The 27813-nt window shown below is 39.6% G+C and overlaps 1 protein-coding gene across 12 annotated transcripts in view; it reads left to right on the plus strand.

Moving 5' to 3' along the window:
* The window catches only part of arvcfb (ARVCF delta catenin family member b), a 303746-nt gene that overhangs the window by 234581 nt on the left and 41352 nt on the right, over positions 1-27813 (plus strand). For 11 of the 12 annotated variants that reach the window (XM_072587755.1, XM_072587754.1, XM_072587759.1 and 8 more), the window contains 4 exons: positions 7072-7189; positions 10655-10826; positions 11536-11553; positions 14255-14326. In XM_072587755.1, coding sequence (XP_072443856.1) covers positions 7072-7189; positions 10655-10826; positions 11536-11553; positions 14255-14326 — 380 coding nt within the window. The remainder of the gene's footprint in view (positions 1-7071; positions 7190-10654; positions 10827-11535; positions 11554-14254; positions 14327-27813) is intronic. The other variant, XM_072587760.1, reaches the window with a different exon arrangement.

Below are 27813 nucleotides of genomic sequence, written 5' to 3' on the forward strand. Positions count from 1 at the left end.
GATCAGCCTTGATCATCATGAATGGCGGAGCAGGCTTGATGGGCCAATGGCCTACACCTGCTCCTATTTCTTAGGTTCTTGTCTGAACACATTACAGACAGATATTGAAAGATAAAGTTGGCAAATAGTGAATAATGTGGGAAAATGTGAAGTTGTTAGTTTCAGAAGGGAGAAATTATTTAAATGAAAGCCGCAACACAATTGGAGGTATTTGTACATTTAACAGAAAGCTAGTATATTGGTGCAGCAATTAATCATGGAGACTAATGGAATGTTTACCCTTCTTTAAAGAGTTATAGAGATGTGTCGCACAAAACAGACCTCTCGGTCCAACTTGCCCATGTCGACCAGATATCCCAATCCAATCTAGTCCCACCTGCCAGCACCCAGCCCATATGCCTCCAATCCCTTCATATTCATATACCCATCCAGATGCCTTTTAAATGTTGCAATTGTACCAACCTCCTCCACGTTCTCTGGCAGCTCATTCCATACACATACCACCCACTACATGAAAATGTTGTCCCTTCGGTCTCTTATATATCTTTCCCCTCTCAACCTAAACCTATGCCCTCTAGTTCTGGACTCCCCCACCCCAGGGAAAAGTCTTTGTCTATTTATTCAATCCATGCCCCTCATGATTCTATAAACCTCTATATGGTCACCCCTCAGCCTCTGATGCTCCAGGGAAAACAGCCCCACCCCATTCAACCTCTCCCTCCAACTCAAATCCTCCAACCCTGGCAACATCCTTGTAAATCTTTTCTGAACCCTTTCAAGTTTCACAACATCTTTCCGATAGGAAGGAGACCAGAATTGCGTGCAGTATTCCAACAGTGGCCTAACTAATGTCCTGTACAGCCGCAACATGACCTCCCAACGCCTGTACTCCATACTCTGACCAATAAAGGAAAGCGTACCAAATGCCACCTTCACTATCCTATCTACCTGTGATGCCACTTTCAAGGAGCTAGGAACCTGCACTCCAAGGTCTCTTTTTTTTTTTTGCCCGAAACGTCGATTTTCCTGCTCCTCGGATGCTGCCTGACCCGCTGTGCTTTTCCAGCACTACTCTACTCTAGAGGAGGAATTAGAGGGCAAGGTTCAAAGAGTTCAGAATACTTTTCCACAAAAGAAAAGGGTGAGGTAGCTAAATGCTGAATCCCCAAGATTTCAAGAAGCGGGCAGAGGAAGCTTACATCCGGTACCAGGAATTCAGTACTGCAGGAAGCTGAGGGGAGTATATAATGGCAAGGTCAAAAAGGAAATTGGGCAAGAATAGAGAGAGAATGAAAGAATATAGCAAAATACAATTAAGGAGAACAAAAATTTTATCTAGACATTGAGTCAGAGAATGACTAAGGAAAGAATAGGGCCCAGAAAAGACCAAAAGGGTGTGTACAGGCAGAGTGTGTGCATGTGTTTAGTTAATAAATACTTTGCTATTGGTTGATTAAAGTTGAAGGGGGATGAGGAACAAGGTTGGGGGTGTAGTGCAGTGCATTGCAGTAGTTGCAGTTAAGGAGGAAGAGTTTGAGCTATTGGACATAATCACCAATGGGGAAAAAGAAGTATTATGGAGATTTGTATCCTTGAATATGGATAAATTACTTGGGTCAGATGAAATCAGGGAGAAAATAGCAGATCCTTGGACCGTCATTTTCCACAGTTCACTAGATGCAGATGTCATGCCAGAGGATTAGAAAACTGTTCATGTTGAAAATAATTGGAACATGTGATCACAATAACAGCTTTTTCTTATTTACTAATAAGATGTGGGCATTGCTGGCCGGCCAGCATTTATTACCCATCTCTAATTGTTCTTGAGTAGGTCGTTGTGAACTGACTTCTGATCTGCTGTAGTCCACATGTTGTAGGCTGACCCACAGTGCCCTTGTAGATGGAATTCCAGGATTTTGACGTAGCGATAGTGAAGGAACGGTGATATTTTCAAGTCAGGATGGTGAGTGGCGTAGAAAGGAACTTGTAGGTGATGCTGTTCCCATGTACCTGCTGCCCTTGTCCTCCTTGATGAAAGTGGGTCATGGGTTTGGAAGTAGCAGTTTAAGGATCTTCGTTGAATTTCTGTAGTGCATCTTGTATCAGTACAAACTGCTGTGGAGGGAGTGCCAATCAAGGGCTGCTTTGTCCTGGATGCTGTCAAGCTTCTTGAATGGTGTTGGAGCTGCACTCATCTCGGCAAGTGGGGAGGCTTCCATCACACTCCTGACTTGAGTCTTGTAGATGGTGGGCAGGTTTTGGGGAGTCAGGAGGGGTGTTATTCACTGCAGTATTCCTCCGACCTGCTGTTGTAGCCACTGTGTTTATGTGGCAAGTCCAGTTGAGTTTCTGGTCAATGGCAAGCCCTCAGGATGTTGGTAGTGAAGGATTCTGTGGTGACAGTGTAATGAGGTTGGAAACAGACTGGCCCTGATAGGGCACAAGCATTTATTATTACCCCTCCCCCACTTCAGTGAGTGTGAATAAGTTGCCATGTTTTGGCAAATTGTTCTTGCTAATGTTAAGTTGGCTGTGACGAATTCATGAAGGAACTTCCAACTGCCTGTAAGATTTATTCTTTAATAATTGACATAGGCTGATGATTGAGGTCCATTTTGGAAGTGCATAGAAAAATGATTTCAATAAAGTCTGTAACTCATTTAGCTATATGAATAAAAATTGTGACATCTGGAGTGCCAGAGTTCACTTGTAGAATACCTGGAATTTTGAGGCAAATTATATTATATTATAGGTGTTGCAGGACTGGATATTGTCTTCCAGGACGGCTTATTACAAGTATATAGTTACACATTTACTCATCCAGTTATTTATCAAATTACTGAGACTTCTGTCTTAAGACTGATATCCATATGCATTCTAAGTAAGGTTGCCCCAGTGTGGTGTTGATTATGGTTAAGTCAAAAAATATGACACTAATTTCCATCACAGGAATGTGATTGTTGTTGTTCTGGTTCAGATAATAACAAGAGAAGAATAGAACAAGAATGTGGTTCTGTACACACCAAGTTTCTTTATCGGGATGCATCCTACAAACCCAACTTCCAAAAAAATAAACACTGTGCCAACATCGTTGTTGATTTTGTGAAAATGAACAGGGTTTGCAGGAAAAATTATGAAGTTCAAATATTGAAGGCCTTGAGGATTTAAGAAAATAGTTATCATGGATCAGGATTATAACCATTTGCAATTCTTGATTGGACATTTTATCTTCTTTTTGAAGGAAGTTTAAATCTAATGCCCTAAATCCATTCTGTTTGCACAACATACAAGTGGGTGTAAAGTCATACTAGGACAAAGATGAGAACAGCTTGAAGGTTAGTATTATGTCGGGAGCCTATTTGACGCTATCTGTATCTCTACTATGGGATCTCTCTCGGCGAATCTCAGAAATGTAACACATATTTGGCCTGGGGCCGAAGTGCTGGAAGCGAAAGTGAATCAACGTTACTTCATACTGCTAAAAGCAAATATTTGAGGTCACTGATTGTTAGGCAGTGAGCATTTATATGCATAAATTATACAAAGGCCTTGTGTTAGGAACAATGGAGTCACTGTATGAACGAAGAGGACATAAAGTTGGAACGAGCAGCTTTCCTTGCAGCTTCTACAAAACAGTACTTGTTTTCAGTTTATTTTGTCATTTTCTACAATCTACTTGGGACCCCTGCAAATTATTCTCAAACTGAAGGTTCATCTGTTGACCTCTTCCCAGATCACTGTCAATGCTGTATCCTTTCCAGCTGAGAGGAGTCACATCAGTAGCTTTTTGTCTCAGAATTTTGGAGTCAAACCTATCCTGAGATGTAACAAAGCTAACCAGCTGAGTAGCTGTAATGCCAAAGCATTGGATTCTTGACCAAGCTATTGACAGTTGAATCCAATTCTCCAGTAGTATTAGGTAATATATTGCTGTTGATCAGACTTTGGAGTTTGAGGAAAGGAAGTCCCTCACCTTATTTTAGATCCCAGATAATGAACATTTTTAATAGTTCCTATGAAGCAATTAGTATTCTCAATGTGGTTCCTGTATTATGAGTCTCAACCATAAAACTGTGTGGAACTAATCAGACTTGTCATTTGGGCATTCATGATAAATGGAAAATGTGACAAGTACATTTATATGCAATGGAACTAGTTGGTATTGCACTGAGGTGATTTTGAGGAATCAGAGTGTACGAACGCGACTTTACAATTATCATAGAATCTCTATAGAGCAGATAGTGGCCATTCAGCCCATCGAGTCTGCACCGTCTCTTTGAAGAATGTTCCACCCAGATGCAAGAGTTAAAAAAAGATCTTATGGCGTTAGGAATGGTAGCGGTTGGTTTCTAGGATGTAATCAGGCCTAAAGGACTTCAATTATGAGTACAGAAAGGGAGTAGGGAAATCCCTGGAATTACAGACCAGTCAGTCTTGCGTTTGCAGTAAGTAAGGAAAGTAAGGAAAGGATTCTGAGAGATAGGATCTTTGACTATTTGGAATAACATAGTTTGACTAAAGATAGTCAGTATAGCTTTGTGAGGGCAGGTTTTGCCCCACAAACCTTATTGAGTTCTTTAAGGATGTGTTGAAATAATTTGATGAAAGTTGAGCAGTGGATGTGGTGTATGTGGATTTCAGTAAGGCATTTGATAACGTTCCCCTGGTAGGCTCATTCAGAAAGATAGGAGGTATGGGATACAGGGAAATTTGGCTGTCTGGATACAGAATTGGCTGGCCGAAAAGACAGCAAGTAGTAGTGGATGGAAAATATTCCGACTGGAGGTCAGTGACCAGTGATGTCCTTCAGGGATCTATCCTTGAGCCTCTGCTCTTTGAGTTTTTATAAGTGACTTGGATGAAGAAGTGAAGGGTGGTTTGGTAATTTTGCCAATGACACAAAGGTTGGTGATGTAGTGGATAGTATTGAGGGCTGTTGCAGGCTACAACAGGGTGTTGACAGGATGCAGAACTGGCAGATGGAGTTCAACCTGGATAAATACGACGTGATTCATTTTGGAAGGTTGAATTTAAATGCTGAATCCAGGATTAAAGACCGGATTCTTGGCAGTGTGTAGGAACATCGGGATCTTGGTGTCCTCATACATCCCTCAAAATTGCCAGCCAAGTTGATTAGGGTTGTTAAGAAGGTCTATAGTGTTTTGGCTTTCGTTAACTGGGTATCGAGTTTAGGAGCTGCAACATAATGGTGCAGCTCTCTCAGCCCTGATTCGACCACACTTGGAATATTGTGTCCAGTTCTGGTCCGCTCATTATAGGAAGGATGTTGATCCTTTAGAGAGCATGCAGAGGAGATTTACCAGAATGTTGCCTGGATTGGAGGGCTTGTCTCTTCTTAGGTGAGATAGGACTTTTCACACTGGAGAGAAGAAGAAAGAAAGGTGACTTGATAGAGGTGTACAAGATAATGAGAGGCATCAGTAGAGCAGATAGCCAGAGATGTTCAAGTTTGTTCATCCCTGATGAAGGGCTCCTGCCCAAAATGTCAATATTGCTGCTCCTCGGATGCTGCCTGACCTGTGATTTTCCAGCACCACTCTAATCTTGACTCTGATCTCCAGCATCTGCAGTCCTCACTTTTGCCTAGATAGCCAGAGACCTTGGCCCAGGGCAGAAATGGCTGTTACGAGGGATCATAATTTTAAGGTGATTGGAGAAAGGTATAAGGGAGATGTCAGAAGTAGGTCATTTACACAGAGAGTGGTGGAATGCACTGCCAGCGGTGGTAGTAGAGTCAGACATTAGGGACATTTAAGGGACTGCTGGACGAGCACATGGACAGCAGTAAATTGATGGGTGCACAGGTTAGGTTGATCTTAGATTAGGATAAATGCTCGGCATGGCATTATAGGCTGAAGGGCCTGTACTGTACTGTGCTGGAACAGTTACGGCAGTTCTGCTAAAACAGATTAAGGGGTGATTCAGTACATGTTTTCTTTGTAAGATTTTATAAAATTGACGGATAAAAGAACTATTCCTGCAGTTGAGTATGTCAATATCATGAATTCTTAAATGAAAAATCAAGCCAAAAAAAAGGAGCAGGGAGAATTTTTTTTTTCAGGTTAATTCTTATCTGGAATGCTTTGCCTGAAAAGTTGATTCCATAAATAGTTATAAAAGGGAAATAAACTGGTACTTGGAGAACAAGGAACTTAGCTGTTTAACAGCATTACTTCTGAGATTTTTATTTCTGGTTTTTCTGGACTACTTTAAATACAAATTTCAAGCTTTCATTCCCATAGTTACAGGCATATATGTCTCATGAAGTACATTTTCAATTAGAGTTGAGATTTTCTTAGTGAACATTTAGTGATGGCTTGATCTGAAGTGTTTCCCAATAACTTTCCATTTGGCCAATGCTGGCTTTGGGACGTTCACTGCAACCATGCCCCAGCCTATTCTTACCTGAATCCTGCACACTAATATCTCAGTAGAAGTCGAGAATGACAATCAAACCTTTTCTATGCTCTCTGCATTACTGGGACTATTTGTGTTACACCATTGCTCTGGATGAAATTGATTTTCTCCAATTCCAACTGGAATTAGCAACGTTACCTTGTTAGAGTATTACAACTGCACCTTTTGCAATAAAAAGTTTGAGATGGTTATGTCAGTGCTACTACATACCAGCTGGGGAAATCATTGAATTAGCTCTCCTTTCTCAGCAAATCAAAAAAAAAGGACCAACAGCTGAAGAGCTGAACCATTTCTTCAGCAATTGTACATTTGAACAGAAAGCACTGCTGCAAATTGTACTGATATCTTTGTTTAATGATTATACTCCTGTAGAATTTCATTACTTGAGAACTCATATGTACTGTTTATACCTTCTTTGCCTTTTTTGACCAAATGTTCTGACTTTGTAGCTGTTGTAGTAATTGTTTCCAGTAATGAAAGGATGGAATGAAGTTTGCAAACCTGACTATTTTCAGGTCTATTATTCAAACGTATTTAAATGCAAGGGTTGAAAAATTGGCAGTGTTTTAACCTTCTTGGATGTGTAAGGAAGGCTTTTTGTTCCAATTCTGTTACTTTTCTTTCACTTGGTAGAAATGTTAGTTCCGATGGAAGTGATGCCCGTAGAAGACTCCGGGAATGCGAGGGCTTGGTAGATGCACTCCTGCACGCATTGCAATCAGCAGTGGGCAAGAAAGACATGGACCGAAAGGTAATGTACAATTTTAATCATGTAGAAAGAGGGATGTATGTTCTTTCAGGTCACACGACCAATCTTTTTATTGTCTTGGGTTGCATAGTGTTTATCAGTATTGTGCTGATCAGTCAGGGTCAACCTGCCAGGTTTAAAATTTAAATGAAGCTTGGCATTTAACTCTCAATTCTCATTGCTTTTTCCACAACCATGCTTGTACAATCAGAGTCCTTTTGCCAACCAGTTTCCTATAAATATAAATGTTGTTTTGTCTTTATTGTTTATCTGTGTGCAAGACAAAAAGCTTTAACAAAATGTGTTTTTACAGCAATACCGACATTTAAATATTTTGATGCTAACTAATTGTTTGTATACCAGTGAGACCAAGATTGTGGTAGAGAACCTTTTCTAAATCTCGTTTTCCTCAAAATTCGAAAAGCACAAACCAGCAAGTAAGCAATGTAACCCCAATAGGATGAGTTACCTCAGCCTCTACAGGTCTGTCTGCGCAACAGTTTAGTGGCTGAGGTTAGCTCTGCAGCTGAAGTTTCTACACCTTTTCTTTAAGCAAGACTATATTTATGATCAAATATTACCATTCTTACAAGATTTGGGAAGTTGCACCGATTCCTTTCCAGTTTGTTTCTCCACTGGTTCGAACAAATTTTAAATTTAACCAGCATAGTGATATGGAGAGTGAGGTCTGCAGATGCTGGCGATCAGAGTCGAGAGTGCATTGCTGGAAAAGCACAGCAGGTCGGGCAGCATGCAAGGAGCATGGTGACATGGCCAATTATATGGACTTCAGATCATGTTTGGTTTAGTGCTTAAAAACGACTGGGTTTCTTTTGTCAACAAAGTGCAACTAGCTTATGAGAAATGAAACTCGATCAAACAAATTTGCAAAGATTACTGAAAAATAATGTTTAGACTGTGGAAACTTGGATATAACTTACACAGTCCCACCCTTAGCATGAGGCAAATATGACAAACAGAAAAATAATGGCCAAACACACAGAGCACATGAAATAGTAAATGTGATCAAACGGATTCCACAGATTTCTCATTAATCACCCCAAATCTCATTTGACTCTGTGGGTTATTAAATTTCATTAAAACCCAATTCTTTCTATTCAATGGCCTTGTCTTGAAACTGCCTCAAACACATCTCTGTCATGAGCCACTTCACTGACTGCTCCCATTATGGTGACCCATTTTCCATTCCTGGAAACTGTTCTTTGTCACATGTACAACTCCAACATTCCGCAAACAGCAAGCTTCACCCAGCTAGTATTGCCCCTCGATGTTTCCTAAGTTCAATCTTGCACAGCTGCACAAAGAATGTACTGCCTCTGGACCTTAAATTCCTAGTCCCTGCTGTACTGAACTATTAATTTATTTACTAGCTTCTTTTGAGCCCTTCACAACTCCTAAGATTTATCTGAGCACCAACTAGTCGAACCCAAGTAGTTCAGTTGTCTAATGCTTCTGTATAAGTACAGCTAACAGTAGTCCGTGCTAACACAGTCTCCTTCACTCTTCCTATCTCTCTTTTTCTCTTTTGCAAGTCTTCTAGTCTCCCTACCTGTCAGCTTTGAACCTCTCTACCTTCCAAACTGTCCTGAGTAATCAATTGAAATCCTTGCCAAATCTCTTCTACTATTGCTCGGTAAAATTGCACGCAACTAATAGTTTTGAACAGTTAAATGCAGCAACCTTAGAACTGTTTGTGGCCCTAAATGTGACAACATTCAGTATACTGGCTCCTAGAGCACAAATTAACACCATAAAGGAATTCATTACAATCACTCACTCAAATGTGAAATATCAATCAAGTTCATAAAAACACAGTGGTTGTGCTTGCCTTTCAAAGTTTTTGTGACTGTTACTAAGATGAACAGGACAATTATTTCACCCTTCTTTGGTCTGGAACATAGCTGTTTCCATGAATAAGCAGGAATTAACCCAAAGTGGAACTGTTGTAATGCTAGCAGCTCTTTGATTGTAGACTTGTGTTTGATTGATTTTGCCATTATTCACTGAAGGCTTGTTATCTTTCGCAATTACTAAACAACCAGAGATTTGCAGTCTCCATTAAAATACTTAGAGTTTTCAAATTTCTGTTATTTCAATTTGGGAACAACTTGAATCCCTTATTGAAAATTAAAAGTTGATATCAAAAGAAACTGACACTATTTGATTGAAGTTAAGCAAAACCGAGTTGGAGAGAAATTTATTGTATGCTATGAAAGACCAAGTGTGAAGCCTTAGAGTGCAATATCCTTTCAACACTGATAAAATTTATAAGTCCTAAATGACCTAAATGTGTTGTGCTAGAAGATAACTGACATCCATGGGATTGTGCCTCCAGTTACATCACTACTTTCAAGACAGCAGGAAAGCAAATTGAGAAAATGTTATAGATGGTGCAGTGGAACTAATTGAGTGCTACTTTTGCAGCGCATTGGCTGTGCAGGAATAATGAAATGTCCGTTTGGATTGAAAAGATTCGCTACTATAGATTCCAACCATGTTGTAGAAAAGCTGATCATAGCAATGCAGGAAAATTACAACAAAAAGAATGTATGACTTTCAGTTTTTAGAAAGGCAATTTCTAGTCTCAAATTTTGAAATGACAGCTTAGATGGATAGTTAACATAATTTGAATTAAAGTAATTGAACTGAAGCATGTATTACATTTTGATATACTCAGTACTTAACATAAAAAAAAGTCCTTGAAAAGAAAATATAGGTGAACAGTGGCACCTATAGCATTAAAGCAACAGAGCATGCAGCTAACTCCCAGCTCATGTTGGCATTGTCATGGAATTTGCATTAGTAGTTCAGTTTTGTTGACAGGTATGTAAAAGTACCCACTATTGGAGGCTCAAAATTCTTCCACTTTCTCAGTAGGGAAAAAAACAACAAGCTTACGTAAAATGTTGATCACTAAATGAAATGAGCAATGCTGGTCAGGAAGTCTGCATGAAGATACTTCAACTTCACTCCAAAAAGGAAAATGTGGAAATGAGATAACAGCCCAAGGACCAATGCAAAGCTTAAGTATTAAGCATTTTTATTGGATAGGAAACCTCTTAGGTGGCCATGACCAGAAACCATTCCGTTAAACCAATTTTTGCCTTCAGTAGAAAGTTAAAATCTTTAGAACAGTTAGTTCATTAACAAGCTCAATGAGTTGTCATTATCACCGGAACTCTGTTCTTGCCCATTTAATGAACAAAACAAACAGAATTAAAGTTATCTAATATTTATTTCACAAAATTATATGACCAAGGTTACCAGATGGTGTGGAGTATTTGGTACTGGCCTTAACTTTTGGAACTGGATTGATTGTTGGAATAACAAGTTTTTTTGTTTTCAAGTTATGAAGGTTCTGTGAGAAAATAGCCATGGCAGTATTAATCCAGTTGAAATGTATTGCTTTATGTTTCTGATGGAAATTTAATTGTCTTTGTTTAATAGTCAGTTGAGAATTGTGTATGCATTATGAGAAACCTCTCCTATCAAGTGCACAGAGAAGTACCTGGAGCTGATAAATTCAGAGAACCAGTAACTGACCAACAAACTGGAACAGGAAGCGCTCAGAAGAAGAAAAAAGATGATTCTGGTTGCTTTGGTGGAAAGAAGGCAAAAGGTAATTCCGTGACAGCAAAAATCTAGAATTAACTTGCAGTGTGTAATGTAGGAGTATTACCTTCATGTCACTATTCTTGTACAATTAATGAGAGTTGAATTACCATAATATCTGATTGCTACGGATGATAACATTTGCTTTTTCATTGCAAAGAAAGAATAGTTCACTGTATCTGAATTGACATCTGAAATATTTCAGCAAGTTTTCTTAAATGTTGTGTTGAAACGTGAAACCTTGAATTCACCTTAGCTAGGCCAGACACCCAACCCCCTCTCCTGCTTTATCTCAAGTCCTCTCATTTTCATTGCCTGCCTTTCTACTGTATGCATGCAATTGTGTGCAATGGCCAACAGTGTTTTGAGTAGTGCCACATGGATCATCTAGCACAGAGAGTTATATTCCATCGTGGTTTTAATAATGATTGGTATTAAATAAGCAGTTTGTCAATGTTTTGTTCTTGATTTTCATCTTGGTCATAAAGCTCTTAAACTGATAAAATACAAGTGGAATTGGAAATAGCTTGATACATTATATGATCTGAATGACCTGACAAAAAGCAAGTCCTTATGGCAATATTAAAAAGAGCACCATTAGGCAGATAAGGAGAGAAATTGTGTTTTCTGATTTAGTGAATTTTGCTACTTTTCATGTCCGATTTGACTATTCCTTTCTTCTCTATACTTTTCTTGGCTGCTCTTTCTCCATTTAGAGGAATGGTTTAATCAAGGTAAGTCTGCTTTTGTTTTTTTTAAGGAAAGAATAGAGACTTGTTAGTTTTGACATTTGTAGAATAGAAAGTGTAGAAGTCTATTATGAAGGTTATGATAGGCAGAGTGTTAGAAAATAATATGACCAGACAATTGGTGAAGGATTATAAAAGGGATATCATTTTTGACAAACATATCAAATTTTTTTTTTGAGAATGTCACTTGTTGCACAGATAAAGGGTATTTGGATTTTGAAAAGCTTTGCATAAGGCCCTACACTAGAGTTGATAAACAAAATTGGAGCATGTAGTATGGATTGAGAATTAGTGAACAGGCCAAAGAAGAGACTGGAAATAAATTGGTCATTCTCAGGATAGCAGGTTCTTTCTTGTGGGGTTCCACAAGGATAAATATTGAGGACTTAAGTGTTCACAATTCATTGATTTGAATGTGGCACCAAATGTGACATATCCAAATTTGCTGATAACAGAAAATTGGATGGGAATGTGAGTTAAAGGAGAAAGCAAGGAGGCTTCAAGGTGGCTTCCCCAGGCTACTTCAATGCACAAAATCTGGCAGGTGGAATACATTGTGAACAAATATGAAGTAGCAACAATTGTTTGGTAGGAAAGCAGAAAGAAACTGTATACTTAAATGGTGGGAGGCAGGGAAGAACTGATAACCGAAGGGACTTGCTTATGTGTCACTAAAGTTTAGAGTTCGGATCCTCCAAGGAATTAGGAAGGCAACTGGTATATTGCCCTCTATTGTAAGTAGAACTAAAGGTTCCTTGTTATACTTCTGTGGAGGCTTAGTGAGATTTCACTTGGAATATAGAGTACTTCTGATCTTGTACAAGAAAGGATGTACTTTCCAAAGAGGGAACGTAACAAGGGTTCACCAAACTTATCCCAGAATAAAGAGAAGGTTGCTTAAGATTGAAATGAGGAGGAATGTTTCATTTGTGAGAGTGGTGAACCTTTGGAAAGCTCTATCCAGGAGGTCTCTGGAAGTTCAATTATTGAGCTTGTGAAGACAGAAATTGATAGGTTTCTGGACACTAAGACACCAAAGTTATGAGGATACTGTGATTAAGTAACTTTTTGAGGTAGATGATCAGTCATTATCTAATTGGTGCAAAGTTTTCAGAGTTCAGTGACTACTAATCCATTGCTTCTGTTAAATCTTCATTTGCTCCTGATTTATTTCCTGTTGATGTGATGTTGGAATTACCATTGAAGTGATTGAAAAATATTATGATATGGATTAATATCATACTTTAATAAGGAAAGCATGAACAATTTTCCTTACCTTGAGAGCCTTCTCTGGATGGACACTTACCTAGACAATTAAATTCTTCACCTCCAACAGGGCAGCTCAACCATCAGCCGACTGAGGAAAAGATTTCTGAAGGTGACAATTATAAATCTAGGACCAAGGTCACAGTTTAAGAGGCAACAGTGATCTCTCTGTTCCGATATACCTGAATGACTAACCCTATTCCTGATGAAGGGCTTTTGCCCGAAACATCGATTTCGAAGCTACTTGGATGCTGCCTGAACTGCTCTGCTCTTCCAGCACCACTAATCCAGAATCTGGTTTCCAGCAGAAAAAACAACTACAGGGAATGTTGATCTTAAAGCAGTTGATCTGCTCTAAATAAATCCATGACAGGAGACTCTTGGGAAGGCAGCAGGAAGACTTTATAAATGTCCTCAAAACGTTCCTAAATAGCTCAAGTATATATGCTGGCTAATGGGAGACCTTGGCTTGGATCGAACCACAAGAGTGAAGACTTATTCAGTAAGGCACTCAAACATGGAGATACTTCGGGTTCTGGAAAGAGGTGAATTTGAGACATCACACAAAAGTGCACAAACCTCTAACATATTCATCTACTCGATTTAAACACCACCTGCTTCATGTCTGGCCTTACCCATTGCAGAGCTCATTGATGCATAGGGACTATACAGCAAAAAAGATTAAGTTGTGGTAGTTACATAATTCCCTAATTAGATTCAATTTAGAGTACTAGGTGTAACATCTCAAAATATGGAAGGGAGTACATTGGAGCTGTTGGATCAAATGTCAATCGAGTTGACTGCTTTGTCTTGAATAGTGCCTAATTTCTTGAGTTGGAGCTTCCCGCATCCAGGCAAGTATTCCATTCCAGTTCTGTTTCGAACTTTGTCAATGGTAGAAACCAAAAGAGAGAATGCTGGAAAATCTCAGCAGGTCTGGCAGCATCTGTAAGGAGAGAAAAGAACTGATGTTTTGAGTCAGAGGGTCAAAGGGTCAGTTAGACTCAAAACATCAGTTCTTTTCTCTCCTTACAGATGCTGTCAGATCTGCTGAGATTTTCCAGCATTCTCTCTTTTGGTTTCTACCATTGACAAAGTTCAAAACAGAACTGGAATGGAATACTTGCCTGGATGCGGGAAATTTATTGAGGAGCAATGGTAAGTAAATTGCATTGAAATAGAAATAAGTCATGTTCTAATTGAATGGTAGAACTGGCTCAAGGCCTACTCTCAAAACATCTAGTTTTAACATGAAATAGTGAATGTAATGTAATCCTTTTGCACAGGATTTATTGAACTTTTTAGTGTTGATTAGACATGGTGTTTTGAATTGAAAATATATTAATTACTCTTATGAATGTTCTTTAAAAAGACATCAGTCTGGTAACTGTCTTTTTTTGCTTATCTTTTCCTTGCTCAGGTAAAAGAAACGCAGATGCTGACAAAAATTTTGATACTTTGGACTTACCAAAGCGTACAGAACCAGTGCAAGGTAAATTGTATGTATGCTGAAATATCTGACATTGTTGTGCCTGCGAGAAATCCATTTCAATTGTTTCTCATTCTTTTCCCACTATTTCGTACAGCAGATAAAGATTTCTAAGCCATTCTGAAAATGTTCTTTTCTAAAGTGACGCTCAGTGTAAACAATAGGCTGTTTTGTGCACTCTCCACATTTGCCAATTTTAAACAGTGAACTTAATGTGTTAGCAATGGAAGAAAAAAAATACACAAACAGATCAAGAAGAAATAATAAATGCAAACACCAGAAAAGGATGAAGATGAGTCTTGATAAATGACAGGCATCATATTAGCAAGAGTATTTTGCACTTTTTGATTATCTTAGCTTCCATATGACTGAGTGAATTTATACTAACAGTAGGACTGTTTCAGGATTGCTTCAAGATCTGTGCTCAATCAGTCAATCTTCATTTGTGAGATAATGTGACTAATAATTTTCTGTGTAGCTAGGCTCAATAGTCCACGTACCATCACCAATTGGCTCCCTGTTCCCCACTTGTCCCTATACTCTTCTTAGTACTTTTTTAAAATTACATGAGAAGTTACCAATAAAGGTGGCTCTTTGAATAGTAAGAATCTTAATACACCTCTCTCCTATCTTCACTCATTTTTCTCTTATTTTTAACTAATGAATAATGAAAAATTGGGATAGGGAAGAAAAAGTAGTTATTTTCAGTTCACTCAGACTTGTACTTGCTCTGTGTACTTGCTGAAGCTTTGGCTCATTTGCAATTTTATTAGAACCCATGAATACATATACCGTTGATTGCTTTTTGTGCGCAAAGACTGGAGCTCAACAATATGTGTGTTCTGAACTTAGTTAGGAAAGAAATTTGACTTTCGTATGGAATCCTGCAAGGTTAACCAATCGAGGGCTGTAATCTGAAGTATTTCTTTGAAATGCATTGCTGAAATAGTTTGAATATAGAAGGTAAAGCATTGCACACTTGAATCTTTTTGAATACCATTCTACAATGCTGTTAGTTTTTGTATTAACAAGAAGACAATTTAGCATTTCCAGCTACTTTTATTCAGAAGAACATCAACTGAATTTGCAAATAACAAAGCAGCATTTGAATGTGATAGTGTGCATATGTTTCCTTTAAGCCAGATCATTAAACTGGTCAAATTGTAATTAACAAAGGCAGAATCCTCTTCGATGCCAAGGATCTTAAAGTAGACTATGAAGAGAAAAGGAATGCTTATGACTGAAACTGAGGACTCCTCATGCACAAAGCCTGGGAAAGGAAAGATGAATTTAAGAGGTTAGGATGAACTTAAAAGAAAATTATGAAATCAGAAGGAGGGTATGAAAACACATTGACAAGCAAAACCACTAAAAATACAAAGGTGATTTTATCAATACTTGGAGCATGCAGACAAGTAACAAAGGTGTAAGTCATCTTTAGAACCAAAAATATAGGCTATTTGTGGAAGCAGATGTTATTTGTATTTCTCAACAAATATATCTTGCATCTGTTTTCATGTAGAAAGGATGCCATAGACACCACAGTCAAGAAGGTTTGTGAAACCTCAGATTAAGCGAGCTAGTGAGAGAATATTTTTTAAAAATGACATTTCCAAAGCGCTTCACCTTGGATTCATCATAACAAAGAGTCACAGATGATAACAACTATTTATTCCACAGGAGGGTAGCATGCTGATCGGTTGGAAAGTTGACTCTGATTGGCCAAGGCATTACATGGAAAAAATGATGGGAAGTGTAGGTTCCCCAGGTTTCTGGTAATTCGCTTCATCCAAAGCTTGAATGTCTCCTTTTATTTGCGGAGAATGGGTCCCTGTTTTGAATGTATGTTACTTCTTGCAAGCATTACTGAGCCTATTTGCCCAATAATTTTAACTTGTCTGTTAGTGTAACTTTATACATTTGGGATTATTCAGTCGGTGTTGACCAATAGCCAAAATCACATCATACAGTAAATACCAGGTTTGTGGGCCAGGTGACTGATGGAATCAAACAACATGTGCCTTCAGTGATTTATATAAAGCAGAGCATGGACTGTATTCCACAAGCCTGTGCTTGCAACATACAAACTGAAGAGTTCACTATCTGTAGTGGATTTGTTTTCTTTGGTCTCACAAGAAAATTGATTTTAAATAGTAATCTGTTTTTTGAGAGACTTCAGTTCTCCTTTTCAAAAAGTAACTTGCTAGACAGTAATCTAATGACTGATTCTTTCAACTCTGGAACAGTCCCAACAATTTGGATGGTAGCTGATGTCACTCCAATATTCAAAAAGGAAGGTGAGCCAAATATTGGTAGTGGGGAAAATTTTCAAATTCATTGTCAAGGACTTTATCGTGGAGCATTTAGAAAGCATGGACGGGGTAAGACTGCCAGCGTGGATTTGTGAATGGGAAATCGTGCTTGACAAATCTGTTGGAATTCTAATGAAGATGTAACAAGTAGAGTTGACAAGAGGGAGTCATTCGATATGGTAGATTTGGACTTTCAGAAAACATTTGACAAAGTCCTGCATAAGTGATTATTGTGCAAGATTAAAGAGTATGGGATTGGGCGAGTGTATTGAGATGAATAGAAAGCTGGTTGGCAGAGAGGAAACAAAGAATAGGAATTAATGGGTCCTTTTCAAATTGGCAGGCAGTAACTAGTTGGGTGTCACAGAGATCGGTGCTGAGACCCCAGCTATTCACAATATATATTAATGATTTGGATGAGAGCACAAAAGGTAACATCTCAAAGTTTGCAGATGATACTAATTTGAGTGGGAAGGTGAACTGTGAGGATGCAGAGGTCCTTCAGCATAACCTGGACAGGTTGGGTGAGTGGGGAAATCGATGCAGTATATTTTAGATAAATGTGAGGTTATTCACTATGGAAGCAAAAACAAGATGATGTATTACTACCTGAATGGCTGTAAATTGGAAGCGGTGAGTGTGCAGAGAACCTGGGTGTCCTTGTGCACCAATTGCTGAAGGTAAGCATGCAGGTGCAGCAGATGGTTCCAGAGATGGCAATACTAACGTGTGAGGAGTGGTTGACTAGGTCAGGATTGTTTTAGCTGGAGTTCAGATGAATGAGGTGAGATTTCACAGAGCCTTAAATTCTAACAGGAGTAGACTGGGTAGATGCAGAGAGGATGTTCCCATGGTGGGTGTGTCCAGAACCAGGGGTCACAGTCTGAGGATTTGGGGTGGACCATTTAGGACGGAGAAGAGTGGCAGGCCAGTGGTATTCATTACCACAGGAAGTAGTTGATGCCAAAACATTGAATGTATTCAAGAGGGCGGCTAGATATTGCACTTGGGGCAAATGAGATCAAATGTTATGGGGCAAAAGCAGGATTAGGTTAGTGAGTTGGATGATCAGCCATGATCATGATGAATGGCGAAGCAGGCTCAAAGGGCCGAATGACGACTCCTGCTCCTGTCTTCTATGCTTATGGCAGTATTGTGTTCTGAATGATTGATTTTGCCTAATATAACAACTTAAACAAGCTTAAAGCACTTATTGTAACCTAAAAGGGCAGGTTACCAGTGAAGATCATTTGGAGTCCATTCGTCAATTGTCAACAAAAACCAGCATTTCGCAGAAACTGTCAAAATAGGATTTTTGTTTTAAAGGGGCAGGTGTAATTCAGTGCAGAGAATTATGAAATATATTTTGGGTAAAACCAGAATAAAAGCTATACTGATTTGAATCTCATAATTCTCAAGTTTGGGGGAACGGAGATACAGGAGTGCAATGTATAGTCTTTACAGACTTAATTGCAGGTGTGAAAGGCCCATTGAATCACTATTTGATATGCAGGGATATTAAATAATAAGAAATAAAAGAATATGATGTAAAATTTGTAGTTAGCATGCTTTCGGCCACAACGTCATTATATAAAGAATGTCAGAAGTTCACTGGACTGATGCCAGGGATAAATGGCATAATAATCAAGATAGATTTCAAAAGCTAGACCTTTTACTAACATGAGACATTATGGCTAAGGGGATATCTAATAAAGTTGTGATCGTGTTTAGTCAACATTCCCACAGTATATAAGTAACAAGGTGGCATCAGCTAGAATTGGCACAAATGGATTTATGGGAGGTGGTAATGTTTGAGTTAAAAGAATTCACACACTGGTTTAACATGGTAAACTTCATTAGCGAATGTAAAACAGTGATAATAACAGGAGACAAAATTCATATTTAAAGTATGTTGGGTGCAGTTGAGGCTGGTTTGGACTATGAGCTGAAAAGAAATGGGCAAAATTAAAGGGAAAGGCAGAAGAATGTTATGAAAGGCTATGCAGACATGACTCCTGCACTGTAATGTTGAGATTCTGGGGGACTGTCTGATAATGGGAATGGACCAGATGGCTTAATTTAAGTAGAAAGCAGTAGATTATGTGGAAATGGTGTTTTGTGCTGTATTTTCTACCACTCAAAGCCGGTGATAGCTGTTGTAAATTTAGTTTGTACAGTTCTGTCATCATAATTAAGCTGTGTGGAGTTGATTGAGGATTAACTCTGCAGTGAAGTAAAATGTCCGAAATAAATACATATTGATATTAAGAAACAAAAACAGAAGTTGCTGGAAAAGCTTAGCAGGTCTGGCAGCATCTGTGAAGAGAAATTAGAGGTAACATTTCTGGTCCAGTGACCCTTCTGCAGAACTGATGGCAGCTTGGAAAATGCAGATGGGTGGGGCGAGGGGGTAAGGATAAAAGATAGATTGGGATCGAGCCCAAGGTATTCCTGATAAAGGACTTTTGCCGAAAACGTCGATTTTTTTTTTTACTGCTCCTCAGATGCTGCCTGAACTGCTGAGCTCTTCCAGCACCACTAATCCAGAGGAGTGGGTAATGATCTGGGTGGGAGGATAAATAGCTGTTAACAGAGACTGTTAGTGGTGAACAATAGGTCGTGTGTAATGGCAGACTGTGATAACAAAGCCTGGTGTGTGGGGTTAGGGGCTAGGACATGGGAGAATTCAAGCCCTAAAATTATTGAAAGCAATATTAAGTCTAGAAGGCTGCAGTGTCCCCAAACAGAAAATGAGGTGCTCTCCTTCCAGTTTGTGCTGAGCTTTGCTGGACCACTGCAGCAAGCCTCAGAAATTTTGTTTTTGTTTCTGATTTACAGCATTCACAGTTCTTTCAGTTTTTGGTTGGTGTTAAGAAAGATTATCAAAAATTTAAGAAGTTGTCCTTATTTTGTAATTAAAGATGAATTTGTTTGAAATACCATCAGGCAGCATGGGGTTCATTGGTTAGCAGTGCTGCCTCTCAGCCCTGGGGACCGGGTTCGATTCCAGCCATAGGCAACTGTCTGTGTGGAGTTTGCACATTCTCCCCGTGTCTGCATGGGTTTCCTTCGGATGCTCTGGTTTCCTCCCATAGTCCAAAGAAGTGCAGGTTAGGTGAATTGTTAATGCTAAATTGCCCATAATGTTCAAGGATGTGTCAGTTTGATGTATTAGTCAGGGGGTAAATGCAGAGTAATAGGGATGGGGAATGAGTCTGGGTGGGTTACTCTTCAGAGGGTTGGTGTTGGCTTGTTGGGCCAAATGGCCTGTTTCCACACTGTAGGGATTCTAAATGTATAATATATTGTCGTAATTGACCCAATAATGCCATATAAGTTACCTAAATCAACAAGTTCTAGTATTTTAACATCCAGACACAATTGTCTTGCAAAACCAGATGATACTATCTCTTCTAAATTAAAGTTTAATTTTTTTGTTCAGGCATTTTGTGTGGAATCAAATTATTTAAATAAAAATATATTTACTTTTTATTTTATGACTGTGTTTGGTAAACAAAAATGACGAATGGTCCCTTGGTGTCTGTCTTGTAAACTCAGTTTGTCATTTAACATGATACTTATTTAATATTATTTGAGGACTTGTGTATTTAAAGTTTTGTGGATTCACTTGGTGCCTTTTCTTTTCAAAGAGGTCATTGAAAATTCTTTGTCGATGTCGAAACTATTTTTAAACAAGGTTTCCTAGAAATCACATGACCAGTGATAATGCTTGCTTTGCTGCAGTCTGCTGCTGGGCCTTTTTAGAAAAGTGACTGCTTTGAAAAGGTTCTTGTATTTATCTGTTGGGGTGCAGGGAAGCCTGCTTAGAACCAGCTGAGTTGGAAGGATGCTTGCTGCTGATCTTCCATTTTCAAAAAGAAAACACTCTGCACTAGTTCAGGATGAAACCTTTTTTTCTTCCGAAAGAATATCACAGGATTGTATTTACTGAACAAGTTGTGTCTGTCAGACTTCAGAGGCAACTGTGCATGAGTTGACCACAGAACATTAGAGTAACAACAGATTCTGGAACATAAAGTCCTCAAAGACAAAAATATACTGGAAGATATTGGCTTGGTATTTGGGGGGGGGGAAGAGAGCGGGACGACTTTGGCCATACAGAGAAATCGTGCATAGAAGTATATAAGGTAAGAACAGGAGTAGGCCATTCAACCTCTCCAGCCTACTGTGCCCTTCATTATGATGATGGATAACCATTGAGTTCAGTACCCTCATCCAACCCTCCTCCTTCTCCTCTCACCACCCCAACCCCAAAATCTCTCATTCCTTGAAAACAATGTTTTTGGCTTCAAGCGTTTTCTGTCATAGAATAACGAGCCCATACAATTTACTATGTGTGAAGAATTTTCTCCTAATCTCAGTCCTCAAAGGTCCACTCCCTTATCCTTAAATAATGATTCCTGGTTCTAGACACTGCTACTATTGGGAACATCCTTTCTGCTTCTAACCTGCCTAGAAACCCTGACTTTCTATGGATTTTTGTCACCATCAACGCTCCCCAACCACCACCACCTAAGCTCCAGTGAATACAATCTTAACTGACTCACTTTTTTTGCTCCTATTTCATTCCTGCTGTCCCTGGAATTAATTTGGTGAGCTGCTTTTCTTGAAGTGGGTTTTGTTTGCTTGTGTTTCGAAGATACTTGTAGGGATAAGCATTTATACTTGTATATTACTAACTGCGTGTGTGTTAACTAGTTATTGCATTATTATTGAATAAAGTTTGTTTTGACTATAAACCCATGATTGTGTTTATTTGGCAACCTTGTTAATTGTGTTTTAAAACCTGACTTCAGTGAGGTATTTATTCAGGCTAGGTTAGGCTGCTGTTCAGAGAGTTGGTATGAATTCGATGGGCCAGTTGGCCTGTTTCCACACTAAAGCTTATATGATTCTATAATACTACTTCACTCACTATTATTATTCTGTCCAATATTTCACACTGCGCCTCTTGAATTACTATATTTGCATCATCCCTTTCCTCTTTGAATTATTAAAATTCTTGCCATACCCTCTGCGTCTTCACACGGATTCCCTCCTTCATCTCTGGTAGGTCCCACTTCTTTCTTAATTATTCATTTGCTGTTATATAATTTTTCTTCCCTTTATCTTGCTTACTGATATTCCCTATCATTGACTTTTTTTTTAACATGATCCGTGTACTTTCAATAACTCCTCTAGACTGTCTGCGGTGTTGAATTCTTTGTGACAATCAAAGCTTTGGTTTTCTTTTCAATCTTCCCCTGTATTTTTCTCGACAACCAAGGGGGTCTAGATTTCAGATTTGATCATCTTCTGTTACTTGCTTACATGCCTTTGTTGCTTGCAGTTCTGCTGACAAGGTTTGCTTTGAAATTGTAGTCTGTGTTCTGCCCCATGCAACTCTGGTTGTTCAAATCTCTGATCATGCCTATAACCCATGCTTAGTTCCTATTAACTGACTTATGACTTGGTGCTGATGTTGACCTGGGGTGGACAAAGTTAAAAATCACACAACAGGTTATAGTCCAACAGGTTTATTTGGAAACGCTAGCTTTCGAAGCGCTACTTCTTCCTCAGGTGGTTGTGGAGAATAAGATCATAAGACACAGAATTTCTTGCCAAATGAGTACAGTGTCATGGAGATGTGATGATGCATTAGACAATTTTAGATCAAGTCTTTCATTTTTAATATGTAAATATGTTATTTAATATATAAATCCCAGAACTACTTTTAAATTACATTCTCAAGGTAGGTCTAGCCTGCCTAACAATAGGTGCCATCTTAGCTCAGACAATGCTTTAAGGTGTAAGGTCTGTCTGTGTCCCAATGTTGAGTTAGACTGGTTCTATTTCTAAAGTGGAATTTACATGGATCATGCAGTTTTTGAGCAATAAAATGTAGTTCTGCAAAAACAAATGCATCCCATAAATTTGTGTGTGTGTGTGTGTATAGTGCAGTGGGGTCACCTGTGGTGTGACATGACCCCAAGGACCTAGTTGAGGCCATTCCCATTGGTACCGAACTTGCTTATCAGCTCCTGCTTGACCGCTCTGCGTTGTTGCTTGTCCCAAACTCCACCTTGGAGAATGGTCACCCAAAGGTCTGAGGCCAAATGCCCAGACCATTGAAGTGTTCCCCGACTGGGAGAGAACACTCCTGGCTGGTATTATCGTGCAGCGTCCATTCATCTGTTGTGGCGTCTATTCGGTCTCACCAATTTACCATGCCTCAGTGCAGCCTTGCCTACAGTGTGAGAAAGACAACATTGCCAGGTCACATGAGTGCTCACTGTACATGGTGGGAGGTGCCCCACGTGTAATGGTGGTAACCATGTCGAGACATTGACATGTCTTGCAGCAGTTGCCGTGACATCATCACATCTCTGTGACACTGGAAGAAAACCTGGTGTTGTGTACTTTTTAAATTTAACTGACTTAGATTGACTTCTTGCTTTTAAATTTCTCATTCTTCTTTTCAAATCTCTCCAAAGCTTCGCTCTTTCTAACCTTTTCAATTTCCTCCAGTTTTAAAGCTCTCCAGTATTAGCACACTCCATTCTGGCTGCTGGATTTTAGAATCCATACAAATTAGAGTCCTTACAGTGTAGAAACAGGCCCTTCGGCCCAACAAGCTCACACTAACCTCTGAAGAGTAACCTACCCAGACCCATTCTCCTCCCCTATTACTCTACATTTACCCCTAACTAATGCACCTCACCTACACATCCCTGAACACTCTGGACAATCTAGCATGGCCAATTCATCAAACCTGCATAACTTTGGACTGTGGGAGAAAACTCTCACAGACACTGGAAGAATGTTCAAGCTCCATACAAACAGTCGCCTGAGGCTGGAATTGAACCTGTGCTAACCACTGAGCCACTGCAGCAGTTAATGATTCCGCTGTTGCAAGTCATGTCTTCAGCTGCTCTTGAACTCTTGGAATTCTTTCTGAAACCTCTCTACCTTTCTTTCATCTTTCAATGCTGTCATTAAAATCTATTCAAAACCAGTTCTGAAGAAGTGTCACTGGATCTGAAATGTTAATTCTGATTTTTCTGCGCAGATGCTGCCAGACGTGCTGAGCTTTTGCAGAAATTTATATTTTTGTCCTTTAAAACCTTTAGCCAAGCTTTCAATAATAACTCTCTGCATGAATCTGCGTCAGATTTTGTTTGATAGATTCATGTGACCAGAAATTTGAGTCTTAATCTGCTCAGCTTTGTTAACCTGACTGCTGAATATAACCTGGAAAGTCTTGGTTAGAACTTGTTATAAATTCCACTGGCGGAAATTGGATATGTTTGCTAAATACTTATGAAACATTTCCAAATTTGCAGCTTCTGTATCTTAATACAATGATGTGCGGAAGCACTGCAATATAGAATCAACAGTTCTGTGTTGCTGATATGTCCTTAACATCAGAACCTCCCAAGATGCTTCACGGAATCATTATAAGACAAAACCCTTGGATTGAGTCATATGAGAGGGGCTTAAGTCAGGTGACCAAAAGTTTAATCAAAGAGGTAGATTTTAACGAGTTCCTTTAAAGGAGAAAAGCAAAATGAAGTGGTGTAGCTTAGTTAATCTGAAAGAGGATGACTTGTTCCTTCAGCAGGCCAAACATTTATGCATAGAATAGTCAAAATATCATGAACTTTGCCAATGGATTTCTCTGGCCATCTAAGAATGGATTAGAAAGGGGGGCATCCAAGATGGCAACTATCCAGAAGGATCAAGTTGTTGGGCTCCACACTACAGCATTGGCCAGACAGAGCTATAGCCTACCTCAGTCGTCATTTTACTTACAAAATACTGTAAAAGAGTCCGAGAACATTAAAATTTCTCTTACCTTCGTTTTTGCTGTGAGGAAATGCCAAAGAAAGGAGGGAGCTGGCCTGAGTCCGGGACCCTGTCTCAATCTACTGAAATGTTGAGCCTGCTTACGTACCAGGCCTTGGTCGCAGAGCTCGCCCAATCTCATGAGGAGGTGCTGCTGAGAAAGCAGATTGAAAGCAAGCTGGCCTCAATCTCTGGTACGCTACAGAAGCACGAACAGCAGCTGGAGACCTCAGGAAATGGTTAGACAAGGTCAAATGCTGTGATCGACTCATCGAAGATTGAAGCCCTGTAAACGCAGGTTCATGCTTTATTTGATCAGGTTGATGATCTTGAGAACAGGGACAGGGGGAAGAATCTTCGCATCATCGGTCTGCCAGAGGGGGAGGAAGGTGAGCGGCCAGTGGAATCCTTTTAAGTGGCTGCTGGAATTACTCCCCTGGAGGCTGAAATGGGAAGAATGAAGAGCTCACCGGGTTATGGCGTGGAGGCCAGGTATGGACCAATGCCCTCTTCCTATCCTGGTGCTTGTCTATAATTATGAAGACAAGCAGAGTGTCATGGAAGTTTCCAGAGCCTGGGGGAAGAATCTGAGGCCTTTGGTTTGAGAGGGCTCCGGAGAGATGTTTTTTAAAGTCTTCTCGGTGGCAGTGATCTGGAAAAGGAAATCGAATGATGGCATCAAGAAAAGACTGAGAGCACTTGGGATCCAGTACTTTCTAAGGTAACCAGCGATACTTCAGCTTATCTTTAATGGATCCGTACACTTATTTGACTCACCAGAGAAAGCAAGAAACTTTGTGGACTTGTTAACTTAGACCGGACAGTTGAGTAGGTATAATAGCGTTGTTCAGGTTTGTCCTCTTTCAGGGAAGTTCTGTTGGGATCTCTTTCTTTTTGGTAATATATTGTGTTAAAATATACTCTGGGATGGACAGTATTTACCTATTTGATTTAAAATTAAGCTATATCAGGGGATGGGTGGTGTATTTACTTTTAACTCATTTGTTCATATTGCAATTCATTCCTTATTTCCTTTTTCTGTCTGTGTTTGTGGTACCATATTCTTCTACCATAGCTCGAAGGAGTTAAAAAGGTGGTTGGGATGGTTAGATGCTTATTTACGGGTAGCTTAAACCCACTTTTGGTATTTAACTACCCTGTTTGTCATATTAGTAGGGAATAGGATTTTGGGGTGTGTAGGTGTGCCCCCTTTGAGTGGGGCTAAATTCCCCTAATCAGTGCCTTTGGCACTCTGTGGTTTTGGTTTTTGGTGTACGTAGTTTTTGTTGTGTAGATTTTCTTTCATTGATGCTCAGTGATTTGTAATTTTGATTTATTCCTCGAAATTTTGCTAGAGAATGTTATGGCTAAGGATGTGTTTAAATGGTGTACCTGCAACATAAGGGGAGCCACTCACCAGTTAAGACAATAAAGGTACTCTCCAGCCTTAAAAAGGAAAGGGTGGATGTGGCCGCCTTGAAGGAGACACATCTAGATAAAGAGCATTTGAAATTGGAGCAGAATGGGTATCACCAGGCTTAATTGTCATTTTTTAATACCAGGAGCAGGGGAGTGGCCATACTTGTTCGGAAGAATCTCCCAATTAAGGTGCTAAAGTGCATCTAAAATACATATCGGAGATTTGTAATCCTTAAAAGCATTGATAAATGGGGAAGAATATGGTATCTTAAATGTTTACTGTCCCCTGGCCCACCCCTCAAATTCTTGGTAGATGCATTCTATAAACTGATTAATCTTGCATTTGGGCATATTATCATGAGAGGGATTTTAATTGTCTAGTAGATCCCACAGTAGACAGATTGCCAAAGGCCTCCTGATTTCTTCTTTGCAATCTAAGCACCTGAGGGCTTTGTGTGTGGAATCTGGGTTAGTGGACATCTGGAGGCGTTTCTACCCTACAGGCAGAGATTTTATGTTTATTTTTCCCCAATTCGCACAGATGTCATACCAGGATTAATCGCTTTTTCACTCGTGCAGCACGGTTGAGCTCAGCAGTATCCTGTGCAATTGTAATATTACTATCTCTGACCATGCTCCAGTGGTCAAGAGTAAGGATACTAGAGCAGGTTTGGGACACTGGCGATTGTATCTGTTCAGCCTTCAGGATAGCCAGTTTATTGAGTACTTTCCAATTAATTCGGGCTTTCCTAGAAATTAATTCTGGCCTGGCCAATAATCCATCCATTCTCTGGGAAACTGTTAAAGCGTATGCCAGGGGCTTAGTTATTTCCTACTCTGCCATTAAGAAATGACAGAAAGGTAAGCAGCAACGTTTGCATGAAACATTGTTGAAGGCAGCTGAGAAGGCACACTTTGATATGTCCTTGTTGGTTAAGCTACAGACGATCACAGCACTTCGGTCCACATTGAACCCCTTGCTCTCTCAGACAGCTAAGAAGGGGCTTACTTTTGCAAAACAAAGGTTGTTTAAGCATGGTGATAAACTGGGCAAGTACTTAACGTATCTTGCCAGGAAAAAGAGCGTCCCTCAAGCCATTACTTTGATCACAGAAAGTGCTGGAAACCTAACTTGTGATTCTAAAAGGATTAACGCAGCATATTGGAGATTTTACATTGAATTATACCAATCTGAAAGTTGAGGGTGGGCGGCTTAGGATGGAGTCTTTTTCAAGAATCTGGATCTCCCAGGTGTAGCCCCCGAACAATAGTCTATCGTTCGTGCCCTATTGTTAGTGCAGTAGGCTATGAAGCAGCTCCAGAATATAAAGGCGCCTGGTCCTGACAGACTTCCCAGTGAATTTTATAAAGAATTTATGAACATACTGTCAGGACTGATGCTCAGTGATTCGCACAGTCAGGGCCTCCTCCACCATCTTTAAGGAAGGTTAATGTCTCTCTTAATCTTAAAAAAGGGAAGGTCCCGGAGGATTGTGCTTCCTTTCAGCCCATCTCACTTTTGAATGTTGATTCAAAATTCTGCCTAAGTTTCTTGCACTAAGGCTAGAAAACTGTATTGCCTTCCATTATTAAGGAGGACCAGACAGGCTTTATAAAGGACCACAGATCATCTAATAATGTCAGGAGTTTACTCAATGTGATCCAAGCATGTCAACAACAATCTGTGCAGGGGCTAGCGATCTCTGTAGTTGTAGAAAAGGCGTTTGATGGGATCGGGTAGCCATACCTTTTAGAGTGGTTTGACTTGGGTGAAGTCTTTATCAGATTATTAAAAGTTGTTTATAGTGACCTCTTGCAGCGGTTCTCACCAGTGGTGTCCGGTCAAGCATCTTAATGATGCTTGTAACAATTCCCATGAACGCCCCTTGTACAAAAGGTAAAATCAAACGCAAG

This window comes from Chiloscyllium punctatum, chromosome 17 (genome assembly GCF_047496795.1).
Source record: "Chiloscyllium punctatum isolate Juve2018m chromosome 17, sChiPun1.3, whole genome shotgun sequence".
Classification (NCBI taxonomy): domain Eukaryota; kingdom Metazoa; phylum Chordata; class Chondrichthyes; order Orectolobiformes; family Hemiscylliidae; genus Chiloscyllium; species Chiloscyllium punctatum.